Genomic DNA, 13,891 nt, shown 5'->3' with positions numbered 1-13,891 from the left:
AATATGTACTTAAGAGTTTGAAAATCGGGAACATCTGAAAGTTCAATCTGACGTACGAATTCGATAGATCAGTTCTGTTGATAATATAACTAAAAAATAAAAAAAATTTACACACAGTAAAAACTGAATATATACGTATATACATATATATATATATATATATATATACACATGTTAATTTTGCATGGGTTTCTTTTCTCGTTGTGTGTTGTTACTCAATAATGACTGTAAATTTCACTACACTAGCTTAAATTTTTTTTTTTTTTGCCTTCACACATATATAATGGCAGATGTGCAAGCTGTGTAAGTCTAGACAAGTTAAATGGAACTATAAAAGCATGCATTTATGTGGGTATAAGCATATACATACATTATACATAACATAAACGTTTGCATGTAAGTAGGTATGTATATGTGGGACGAATGTATACATGAGTGTATACAGAAGTATGAGCTTGTTCACGTAAGCTTAGTCTTATGAAGAACGCAGTAATTTCTTCCATAAACAACTCCGTTATGAAAGGAAAAAAACTGATCCTTATGAATTCTTAAAATTCCCCCTATACTGCAAAATATTTTTCCTACCCTTTTGTTGTTCTAAGGGATCTAAAAACGTGAAGTAAAAAAAAAAAAAAAAAAAAAAAAAAAAAAAAAGGGGCTTAAAACGTACTTTATTATGTGTGTTCTTGTTTTAAAACTTATTTATTTCATGGTTCTACGAAATAAATAAAAACAGTTTTAAAAATAACCAAAAAAAAAAAAAATATACATAACATGGTGAAACGGACAAAATGTTTTATATGCACATATATACACATATATGAGTGATAAAAATATAGAACTGCCATAAGTTCGAGTAAGTATTAATAAGTATAAAAAAATCAAAGCAGGTAACTCATAGAATGAAGGCGTGAAATGATAGCGCAAAACGGGGAACAAAAGTTTAATTTTCGTTATTTGCTCAAAAGGGAAAAAAAAAAAAAAAAAAAAAAAAAAGTGAGGAAGAAAGGAAAGGAAACAAGAAAGATAGAATGACAAAAATAAATAAATATGGAAGTAGTAAATAAATAAAGAAAGAAAATACGACGTACAGCAAAAAAAAAAAAAAAAAGAAAAAACGTTTCCTTCTTCCCAATGACTGAAGCGATAAAGATCTCCTACCCCCTTAAGTTACAGCTCTTCTGTTATTTTAAATATTGCAGAAAAAGCAATTATCCCCTGAATATAATTTTGTTAAGCAGTAACCGGGTGAGTAGTGCTTTTCACATTTGCTCCACTCTTTAAAACAAAACTGCTTACACTCATCCATCTTATTTGGGTCTTTTGAGTATATTCTTGAACAGCTGTATGGATTTTCAGTTTCTTTTAAATTCTCATATTTGACAAATCCTCTCTTTATTTTTCCATCTTTGATATTTTTTAAAATGTGTAGTACTTTAAAAATTTTCTCAGCTGATTTAGTGGGTTGGGGAGCGGGTATAACTTTGGCACTTTCTGGTTCAGTTTGTCCAGATACAATAGAATCCTTACTATAATTTTGTTGTATTTCTTCCCTATTACCATTGTCATATAAGAAAGATTCACCTTTATCTTTATCTTTATCCTTATCATAATTGACATAAAAAAGGTTATAGAAAAAATCAGGAACATATTTATGGAAATAATTATAAACTGAATTATTATTATTATTATTATTCTTTTTAGGAACTTCTACCATATCTAAATCTATTTTGAATACAACTGCTGTATGTATAAAATTATATAAACATTCATCATGACCATACATATCTACTTTGAAGTTTCCTTCATCTCCCCAATAATAACCCCAGCTATTTCTAACTAGCCAATAAGATCTCTTTTCACCTTTAATATTAATATAATTACCATATCCAATAATATTTGCAGCGTGATCTGCTTCATTGTCACCACATATACTATGAACTACTTTCCCATTGAAATCATAATCAATTACATTATTAGTTTTTACATAAACAATAACAGAACCTTTATTTTGAATTTCTTGTTTAATTATGTTAATAAATAATTCCATTTTATCTTTAAAATTTATGCTTTCGTATGCTATGTAGCCTAGTGTATTCAAAAAAGAATAATCTCTTTTATGTAATAACAATTTTGTATTCCCCCATAAATTCGTCCATTTGTTTCTTTTTGTAGGACATGCATTTCCTGCATCATTGTATGAGTATGGTAAATCAGATTCTAAAGGTAAAAATTTATTATCATTTACAATTTGAAGAAATTCTGTTGGGTTAGATCCAACAATACATATTTCTTCCGGATTTCTACTAGAACAGTTTGCAACAAACAATGCAGAACTTCTAAAATGACCATATCCTCTCATACATCTAATAGTCTCTACATGTAACTTAGATGCAAATATCCAACATAAACCACAATCTCCTTGTTCTTCTACTTCAATATTTGATATACAACTTGTTTTATCTTTCCATCTATCACAGTAATCTTTATTACAATATTTGCTCTTTTGATAATACGGAGATTTAAAGTTCATCTCGGTTTTCATCTTACTCAGATCTATAATGCCACTGGAATCCTTTTCAAATATATCATCTGATACAATTTCCTCCTCTTCAAAATTTTCCGCCATCAGTTCGTCGGCACTACCACTGTCAGATGCACCTCTGGTAGTAGTATCACTTTCAGCACGACCCTTGTCAGCTGCACCACTGTCTGCGTTAGCCTGATCATGGCTTACTTTTTCCGCACTATATGTTTCATTATGCAAAGTTAACCCCCTTTTATTTACTATCCACTCATCCACATTTTTAACACATATTGCTGGGTTCCTAAACTTGAGTCGTAGTGTAGCCATATTCTCATTAGGATGGACTTTTAACAATCTAGATAAATTATTGAATGTTTCCTCCTCATTAGCTAGTTCAAAATTTTTTAATGTTCCACTCTCATCCATCTCTTTTAACAATGCACAATAATTTTTTAATTCTGATTTTAAATCATTTTCCAAATCCTCGAAATTTATTAATTCTTCTTTTTTCCCTCCATTTTCATCAGTTTTATATATACTCTTCAATATAATATCAATAGACTCTATAAGTCTGTACTCGACCGAGTATTCCTCATCTTGTGCAATAGTCGGTATATCCATGGCAATACGCTCCTTTGCTTCCTTTGAAACGTATTTGAAACATTCGTTTTCACTTTCATACTTTTGCGCGAGAAGCGTGCAGTGGAAACAATGTTCGATATCTAGACTTCCACTTAAAAAGCAGTTTGTCGTAATTATACTGCACTGATCTATTAAAAAAAGGAAAAGAATGGAAGTGAAGAAGAGATGAAGGAGGTATGCAAGTAGGAAATAAAAAATTAAATAATAGTATAATATATAATATAATAATAAAATGAAGAGAAGTGAGCCCAAGGGACACAAATACATTCCCTTTGTAAAGATCAAATAGCATAAAAACATTCGATAGTATGCTCTTTCTTTTTTATTTCCTCCTTTTCCAGGAACTAACCAGGTATAACACTACTTATGTGGTAGTTTTTACTCTCGATCAAGTTCTTTTCAGCATTGGCTGTATGCACCTGTACTGAGCTAAATGTCTTATCTAATACCGGTATCTTGTACTTTTTTACATCCACTTTATTTCCTAACAACAATAATAAAAAAGGAAGTATATAAAGAAATTGAACTAAAATATATGCATACATTACACTGTTGTTTTAGCATGCATATCAATTTTTTTCTAAGGGAAATGAGGTGGGGTATTCACTTCACATATAATTTGCTTTCTCTACATATATTCATCCATCCATCCATCCGTCCATCTATTTCTATCTTTATCTTTTTTTTTTCTTATTTTTGCGCTGCTAAGAAGCATTTGCCATTAAATATGTGGTCAATTTTCTTCTATTTTGCACACTCTTGTTCTATTTAGTTCTAGTATGTACTTTTTTTTCTTTCGTTTTGTTTTGTTTTCTTTCTTTACCTGCATCGGCTCCCTCCCCAATTACTAGCCATTTGAGGGTCAGAATTTGATCCTTAACATAAGCAATAAATTTGAATGTGCTGTTGCTTTTATTAATGCATTTATTCCTTAACTGTGTGATATTTACTGTTCTAACTGGCTCAAAAAGTTGTTTTAGTTCTATGCTGTCTTTTGTGGGATCTACATAAATCCATATATGCGGAACGAAAAACACTCGGAAATATGCTTTACATGAACCTGTTACTTTTATACCATCGAAATTTTTCAAGAAAGTAGAAGTTACCTGTATCCCCTGTTCAACATTTTGTCCATCTGATTGTACAGCTTGAGGAGCTTCTCTATTTGGTTGCTGTGGATTTGTGTTCAAATGTGGAGAAGGTTTGGAAGGAACTTCAGGAACTTTACTACTAGCTTCTGATGTTTGACCTACATCTCCAGTATTTCCTGCAGTTACTGATGATGAGGAAGATTGATCATTATCGGATGATGTTCCTACTGATGTGCCTGGTGGACTGTGAGATTCACCAGTAACATTTTCCGAAGAACTAGACGATAAACCTTGTTCACCTATACCACTTCCATTGGGACCACCGGTATCACTATTTACTGTAGTTTCTGCTACACAGTTTGTTATATTCTTACTATATATAACACCTGTACGAAATGAATAAAGGGACAAAAAAAAAAAATTAAAAAAATTCCGATGTAGTGACAGTAATAATTTAAAAACTATGCATTTTTTTTTTTTTTTTTTTTTCTTTTACTTTAAGCTTAAAAATTGCTGATTTAGCGATAAACAAAATGTTATCATGTGTGTCTTTCGTCATCTTAATTTTTTTGAAGTACTCTTTTTGCAAATGCTATATATTATATGTTTTTTTGCTGTTATATTGAATAATCTTTTGCTTTTTGTTTTTAATTTTTTCTGTAATTTTTTATATTATTTTTATTATATTTTTTATGTAAAATTTTATGTTACTTTTTAAGTCATTTTTTATATTATTTTTTATTTTACTTGTGTTTTATTTTTATTTTATTTTAATTTTCTGAGCTTACATATTATCAAAAGGAAGCAAGAACGAAATATCATTTTGTTCTACTTATTTTAAATTAGAGACGTATTTAAACCTGTACAATTATTATTGTTCTGTGTTGTATATTATTTTCCGTATTGTTCTTTTTTTTTTTTTTTTTTTTTTTTTTTTTGATATTTACTAAGCATAACTTTACTGTATTCTTTGTTTTCAAAAGGGGTTACATTGGGAGTGGAACACAAAAAAAAAAAAAAATATATATTTTGAATTTATTTTGAATTCATTTTGAATTTATTTTGAATTCATTTTGAATTTATTTTGAATTCATTTTGAATACATTATGAATACATTTGAAATATATTTTGAACATATTTTGAATTTATTTGTTTATTTCTTAAGTAAAATTACATAAGACATGCTTCAATCGGAAAGGAAAATTTTTTTTTTTTTTTTTTTTTTTTTACTAGTGCACTAATAATTATACGAGAATTAGGTGTAATAACAATCTTTTAGATTGTGAATAAATTGTTGAAGCATTTGTTTCCCTGAAGTCGTGTATATATTTCGATAACAGCTCAGAATATTTGCATGTTTTAAAAAATTGGCGAAGCGAACGGGGATGTGTGTAACTATATGTTTATGCGCGTTTAACTGTACGCGAGTTCAGGCATACGTGTCAACACATCCTAAAAATTCTGAATAATTTACTTTCTCTTTTCACCTGAACAAATTTTCCGATACCAAAGTATCCTAAACTTCGACCGTTTGGGAAGATGGAAAATAGCTTACATAAAAAAAAAAAAAAAAAAAAATTTCTATCCTTTTTTTTTATTTTTCTCTTATATTATTTTTTTTTTTTTTGAAACATATTTTACTTTCCGACAACTAAAATCGATTAAGTCGGAAAAAAAAAAAAAAATTCATATATATACATACACATAAATACGCTTGTACAAGTACACATTTCAGAATGTTGCCTCCGACTATAACGGAAAGCAAAGGGTTACAAGCCAAACTAAAAAATATTCAAAATTGTAAAAAAAAAAAAAAAAAAAAAACCTGGATTATGTTTTCTTTCCCAAAAACACTAATTAAAAATATATTTTTTTTTATTTTATTGTTATTTTTTTTTTTTTTTACAAAAAAAGAAAGAAAACAAAAAAAATTTGGATTTCTCTTCTTAAAAGAGGAAAAATCAATGCATTTAAAATGCGATTTTCATTTTTGCATAAACAATTTTACACATAACAGAAATAACAATTTCCTCCATTGTACAATTTTGTTAAGCAGTAACCGGGAGAATAATGACCTTTGCAAGTGTTCCAGTTAGATTCACAAAACTGTTTACATTCATCATGTTTCGCTGGGTCTTTTGAGTGGGACCTTGAACATGTATGATCCTCTTTCGTTTCATTTATATTATCATATTTAACAAAGGATCTCGTAATTTTTGAATTCTCGATATGTTTTAAAATATGTAATATTTGAATATTTTTCTCGACTGACGAGTTCACATCAGTGCCACTATCACCACTATTATTGCCACTACTACTAGTACTACTACCACTACCACTACTACTAGTACTACTACCACTACCACTACCACTACTACTACTACTACTACTACTACTACTACTACTACTACTACTACTACTACTACTACTACTACTACTACTACTACTACTACTACTACTACTACTGCTACTACTACTACTACTACTACTACTACTACTACTACTATTACTATTACTACTACTATTACTACCATTACTTCCACTGCTACTACTACCTCCACCTTCAGTGGCATCACTTCCCCCCGTGGATGGATCATCTTGACCCCTAATAATTCCTTTCCTCGGTTCCTTTTGTGAAAAGCCCTTATATTTATTGCCACCAGGGTTCACTACATTCATATCATCATCATTGTCAAAGGGAGATTCATCTTCGTATTCATTATAATTATTAAAATAAAGACTATGGAAAAAGTCAGAACTGTGTTTCGAAAAATAAGGAGCCTTATCATTTATCTTATTATTTGATATATTAACAATACCTAAGTTAAGTTTGAAAACAACTACAGTATGTATGAAATTATATTTACAATGTGGGGGTCCAAGAATATCTACTTTAAAATTTCCTTCTGTTCCCCAATAATAACCCCAACTATTTCTAACAATCCAGTATGATCTTTTTTTCCCATCCGTATTAATATAATTACCATAACCAATTATATTTGCTGCATGATCTGGTACTCTGTCCCCACACATACTATGTACACCTCTTCCATTAAAATCATAACCAATAACATCTTTCGTTTTTATATAAATAATAACAGAACCTTTATTTTGAATTTCTCTTTTTACTAAATCTATAAATAGATCCATGTTGTCTCTAAAGTGATTACTTTCATATGATATAAATCCTTTATAACTCATAAAATGTCCATACATTTTATGAAATAATAATTTGCTATTTCCCCATAAATTAGTCCAATTGTTTTTAGGCTTTGGACAAGCATTTCCTGCATTTATAATTGAATATGGATAATCAGATTCTAGAGGTAAGAATTTTCTTTCATCTACAATTTGAAGAAATTCTATTGGATTTGATCCTACAGTACATCTATGTTTAGGTTTCCTCTTAGAACAGTTTGCAATAAATAATGCAGAACTTCTAAAATGACCATATCCTCTCATACATCTAATAGTTTCTAAATGCAATTTAGATGCAAATACCCAACAAAGTCCACAATTTCCTTGCTCTTCTACTTCAATATTTGATATACAGCTTGTTTTATCTTTCCATCTATCACAATATTCTTTATTACAATATTTGCTATTTTTAAAATAAGGAGATCTTAATTTTAATTCTTTTCCTGCTTTAACTAAATCAATAACACCATCTCCATCCTTTCTATATATATCTTCATTTAGATAATTACCATTTTTATATTCATCATCATCATCTTCTTCTTCTTCAATATTTGACGAACTGTTTGAATTACCCGAAATAGTATTATCTTCTAACACAGGTAATATTAAACCTCTTTTATTTTCAATCCATTTATCAACATCCTTTAGGCATATTGCTGTGTTCCTTAGCTTATCCTGTAATGTAATAATATTCTCATTAGGATGAATACTTAACAGTCGTATCAAATTATTAAATATGTCTACTTCGTTTCCTAACTGATGATTTTCTAAAGTCCCTTTTACATCCATTTCTTTTAATAACTTACAATAATTCATTAATTCTATTTTTAAAACATCATCAAAATCATCCAGAGTTATTAACACCTTACTGTTTTTACTTATATCTACTTTATATATATTTTTTAATATAATATCTATAGACTCATTAAATTGATATTCCTTCGAATCCTGATCATCTTGTCCCATCACTTTTATTTCATTATATTTTGATTTCATATCACCAGAGACATACTTAAAGCATTCATCTGACAGATCCTTGTTCTGTACGAGTAAAGTACACTGATAGCAACTCTCTATGTTGAAATTGCCGTTTAAGAAGCATTCAGTTGCAATTGCACTGCACTTCCCTACAAAGCGACAGAGACGCGAACACAGAAATAATGAAAGTATATACATGCATATATAGACGTGTATATATATGTGCAAGTATGCATGAAAATATAAACAAATACATCTACTTGGTAAAACAATTTAAAAATTGCTTTAAAAGGAGAAAAGTAAAACACATGGTATCACTACATTGGTTATTGTCTTTTTCCCTTTTTCATATTCATCTAACCAGGAATATCACTTCCTATGGCATAATTTTTACTTTCAATCAGACCCGCTTTCACATTTGCGGTATACACCTGTATGGCAGTGAATGGCCTATCTAATTTTGGAACTCTGTATTTTCTTATATCTACCTTGACAGCTAACATATAAAAAAAAGAGAAAAAAATTTGTAAAAAAAATGGTGGAAATTAATGCAAATTTAAAGAAACTACCCTTAATTTTTCGAAAAATCGTGCATTTTATTTTTCAGTGTAAATACGACCTTATGGATGCTCTTACTTTAATATTTTACCTCTTTCTTTTTTCAATAAAGATGCATACGTATACATATACATACATACATATATATATACATACATATATATATATACATACATATATATATATATATATATATATAGTAAAAGTGTTATAATTTTTATAAACTACTGCTTAACTTATTTTTTTTTTCTTAGAATTACTTGTGGTGGAAGAAACAGGTGGGTACACTTTCCACTTAAGCGTTAGTATATTATCAGTTAAATATATAATGAATTTAAAAGTATGTCCTGTTTTACATTTATTCTTTATATCATCCGCATGTTCAAAATCTATCTTTGTATTTTCATTAAATAATGATTCTATTTGAATAATTGAATATTTAGTTAAGGCGTATATTAAAATATGTGGAACAAGATGTACTCGAAAATATGCACCACATGAACCAACAATTTTTACCCCATCAAAGTTTTTCAACAGAGAGGATTCTACTTGAATAGGTTTATCAGGGGATCCAGGTTCTAAATTATCTTTAACTGGAGTACTCCCAGGTTGTTGTAAGCCTTGTGATGGAGTCACAGGTGAACGAGGTTGCTGTGGTTGTTGAAGTTGTCCAAGTTGACCTGTTTCAGTTAAGACCACAGCCGAAGCTGTATTCGCAGATGCATCTCCACTTTCAGATGTAACTAAACTCGTACGTCCCGAGTTATCAGATGATTCGGATACTCCTGTCGATACAGGACCAGGTGGTGTTACAGTCGAAGTTGTACCTTCAGGTTGAGGCAATGAAGTCACAACTATCGCATGTGATGAAGATGTCCCTACAACTCCATAACCATTCTTATTTTCATCATTCGAATTATCATTTTCTAAATTACCTGGTATTGTAAACGATATAGTCTTTGTTGGAGTATCTCTTTTTTTCGAAGTATCATTTGGTATATTCTCTTTATTTTGTGAAGATACGGGTTTGATTACTTCACCTACTCCTGTACTATCTTGGGGGGGTTCATTAAGTTTATCTTTTCCACATTTTATTATATTTTTGCTAAATATAACCCCTGTAATATAAGAAGTCAAAAGATAAGTATGAATTGGAATATTAAAAACTTCTATTTTTATTTTTTTTTTTTTTTTGATAGTACTTTTTAATTATTTAAAAAAATACATAATTCTATTATTTACCAAAATTTTACACTCATCATCTTTACTAATTCTTTTTTTATTTTTCTCCTTAGAAGCACTTTTTAGCTTTCTCCATGCATTATTATATATACATTGTGTATAACTCTTTCTGTGTAACTGTTTTTACTAATTCGTTATATGTCATTTTGTATTATTCTATTTATTATTCTTTTTTGTTCTTTTTTTCTCCTTTTCGCTCTTTTTTGCGCTTATTTTTTTCTTTTTTTCCTTACATATTATAAGAAACAAAGATACAAGTCGTATCATCGTGTTAGATTAATGGTTATACGTAATTTATTTTAATACCTTTTTTTTTCTTCACCTTTTTATTATTATTATTATTTATTTGATATATGCTATACCCTTACAAAATTCTTCCTTTGTTTTTATTTTAAAATAAATATAACTAGCATAACTTATTTTTTTAATATAAATTTTTTTTAAATTCTTTCTCTTCTATTCTAATTTTTTTTTTTTTTTTTTCCCTCATTCTAGTAAAATTAATCGAAAAAGGTATCTTTTTCGAAATTTCCAAAAAAAAAAATTAAAAAATTATTTCTCTTTTTAGGTGCATTATTAACCCCGAGCTTTAATTTTGCTTACACATCATATTTATCAACCAGCTGCGAACGCTTCAATGTTTTCCAATTTATTCTCACACGTTTTTGCTAATGTATGCTTTGGCCTATAAATATATATATACATTTTATACACTTAAATATATGTATATATATACAAAGGTATATACATGCACATATACAAACGTAAATATGTGCATATAATGTTCTCGTGTATGTACCATATAAATACCGATTATGCAATTACTTTATCAAACAATTCTAAAGTAAATTAGAAAAAACAGTAAAGCAAACATATATAATAATATATTTATTTTTGTTTATCTGGGATAATACAATGAGTAATTTTTGTCCTCTTTCTGAATGGTACCATTGGCCATGCCCTCAATTCTTTATACTTAAAAAAATTTGTTAGTTGGGCTAAGAGGAAAAAAAAAAAAAATATTAAAAAAAAAGAATATTCCTAGTGTCCTGCTATTCTTTTTTTAGATTATTCTAATAAAACACAAAATATCAAAAAAAAAAAAAAAAAAAAAAAAAGTATGTCCTAAGAGTACAATATACTCAAAATGGTATATTTATTTTAGAAATATTTTAAGTAAAAAAAAAAAAAAAAAATGGTTAATATATGTATATATAAAAGTTTTACCGAAAAAATTTTAAATGTGTATTTATCGTTTTGTCCTTTTTTAAGATGGTCGTGAAAAATTAGAATATTTCTCCTTATATCAAAAAATAATTTGTTAGTAGTATAGTCCATTTGGTAAAAATGATTATTATTAACGTATTATAGTATTGTATTATTTTACACAAAAACAAAAAAAAAAAAAAAAAAAAAAAAAAAAGAAAAAAAGAAAAAAAGAAAAAAAAATCATTCCTTTTATGCAATTTAATTAATCAACATCCTGGTCTAGTGACACCCCTTAACAGTCGTTCTATTTCCTCTCACAAAAGTTCGCACATTTTTCAAGTTTCTTTGGATCTACGGAATTAGCCCTTGAACAGACTTTATCTTCAATTATAGCTTCTTCATTTTTATCTTAATATTATTAACACATTTTTTAACTTGTAACATTTAAATATTTCGAAAAACACCACTATATGTGAACAACAGTTCGTCAGTAGTAGTACTACTTCTAATGCTTGGGGTTATGAAACAGTTCTGTTCTTCTGCCGTTACTTGCTGTTCTAGTTGTATCCCTTACGTCAGACATTCAGAGCATCCTCTCCCTGTGTTCCTAATAATAATGTGTCTGTTTTGCCATAAATACGGATAATTTAATTACTACCTTTTTTATTCTTCAAATTATTAGCCTTTTTTAAGTCCAAACTGTTATAATATAAATTACAATAAAAATTGATGTAATTTTAAAGATAGTAATTATATAATTCAGCTTCTTTCTTCTTAGGTACTTTTTCCATAGGCACATCGATGTTGAACATTGCAGTAGAGTGGATGTAGTCATGTTAACAATGCAACGGGCCATGCCCATCGACCTTGAAGGTTCCCCAATCACTAGAATACTTACCCCAGCTATAATATAACTAGGAAATCAAATTTACCCTTCTCTATTTATAAAGTTCCTATACACGATCATACTGGAATTGTGTGTTCAGGATTTTTATCACCATATAGACTATGCTTTACCTTTTTGTTAGGGTTGTAGCTCATTGCATTTTTTCCCTTTGCTCAAAAATCACAAGAACATCACTAATAACTTTGTGATTTATTATGACAATGAATGCAACTTATCATTCCTTAAATTTGCTACTCTGATTGGCAATGTATCCTTCACCCCCTAACGAATTATGATCATTCTTATGATGTAATAAATTTGCACCTGTCCGTAAAATAATTTACTAATTCAGTGAAATTGTATAATTATCATCCACTTATGCATATATTTATGGAATGTCATATTCTAAAAGTAGGAGGTTATTTGTAACTATAATGTTAGGAAACACTAATAGGCTTAATCCAAAGTGGTATTTTGCCCTAGCTACTTTGTGCTAACATCATCACACAAAACAGAACTACTTATATGGTCATGTCTACTCACACATCCAATAGCTCCTACGTGCAACTTATATTCATATAGCCAAGATATTGCACTTATAGCTTGTTCCTTTGTATCCATTTTTGAAATACAACTATTTTTATTTTTCTACCTATCACAATACGCTAAACTGCAATACATGCGTTCAATAAAATAATTAGAATTCACATTTTCTTCGTCAACCAAGAATGGATTAGTAGCTTCATCATGGCTCTTATTTTGCATCCTTCCCTTGATGTTCTCATTATTTACATACTTTTTATCCATATTTACAATAGGCATAAGATTGAATGATTCTACATTGTTATTATATGAGAGTACTGAAAATTCTAACCTTGTTTTACTTGACACTGAGCCATTTAAATCTTTCATTATTATGGCTTCAATTTTTAGCTTATTTTGCAAAGATATATTTATTTTTATCTGTGTGTATTTGTTTATTAGTCTAGTCGAATTGTTCAGCACTTGACTCTAGTTATTCAACTTTTAATTCTCCAATGTTCTGTTGATGTCTACTGCGTTTAGCACCCTGCATTAGTTCATTTACGTCCCTTTAAAGGTATTATCCTAAACCCTCTAATTTTACTAATTATTTATTTTTATTATCATCTGTACTGTACATTACCCTCAATATGTTGTTAACAAATTGTGTAGAGGCTTAATGGTTAGAGCCACTACCATTCGTCGTAACCAGCGTGATTCCTACCCGTTTGATCTACTTTCTGCTTTTTAAGAATAATTGTAAGAGATATCAGAAGAACTGAAAATACTCATTTGTACTGAACTTTTATAGCTCTTTTCAATATCATACTTAACAATTAAAAAGGAGATATATATACTGTTATTTCTCGTTTCTCTGTTAAAAAGGAACAATATCCTCAGTTACATGTGACAGAGAGTGCGTACAGTTATATTTAATGTGTAATGATTAATAAGCTCCTTAAATGGGGAAAAAAGAAATAAAATACAATTATTTTGACATGTTTTACCCTTTTCTTCTTTTTTTCTTTTTTTACGATG

General features: G+C 28.9%; 2 protein-coding genes and 1 pseudogene across 2 annotated transcripts, besides 1 other annotated feature; all 3 read right to left on the bottom strand.

Moving 5' to 3' along the window:
• Positions 1 to 1,189: 1,189 nt before the first annotated feature.
• PmUG01_04025200 (serine-repeat antigen, putative) lies at positions 1,190 to 5,082 on the bottom strand (the record flags this gene model as incomplete). The annotated part of the gene is made up of 4 exons (XM_029003250.1): positions 1,190 to 3,297; positions 3,519 to 3,653; positions 3,993 to 4,646; positions 5,049 to 5,082. 4 exons carry the CDS (start codon positions 5,080 to 5,082, stop codon positions 1,190 to 1,192), a joined length of 2,931 nt encoding a protein of 976 aa, XP_028859702.1.
• A 1,182-nt stretch (positions 5,083 to 6,264) lies between these two features.
• PmUG01_04025100 (serine-repeat antigen, putative) lies at positions 6,265 to 10,256 on the bottom strand (the record flags this gene model as incomplete). The annotated part of the gene is made up of 4 exons (XM_029003249.1): positions 6,265 to 8,585; positions 8,798 to 8,932; positions 9,351 to 10,099; positions 10,237 to 10,256. The coding sequence occupies 4 exons, from the start codon at positions 10,254 to 10,256 to the stop codon at positions 6,265 to 6,267; spliced, it is 3,225 nt and encodes a 1,074-aa protein (XP_028859701.1).
• Positions 10,257 to 12,020: 1,764 nt separating this feature from the next.
• PmUG01_04025000 lies at positions 12,021 to 13,342 on the bottom strand (annotated as a pseudogene).
• Positions 12,021 to 13,342: a sequence feature (serine-repeat antigen, putative, pseudogene).
• Positions 13,343 to 13,891: the final 549 nt, after the last annotated feature.

Source organism: Plasmodium malariae, assembly GCF_900090045.1.
Source record: "Plasmodium malariae genome assembly, chromosome: 4".
In the NCBI taxonomy this organism is placed as follows: domain Eukaryota; phylum Apicomplexa; class Aconoidasida; order Haemosporida; family Plasmodiidae; genus Plasmodium; species Plasmodium malariae.
This window is presented reverse-complemented; position numbering and strand designations above follow the sequence as displayed.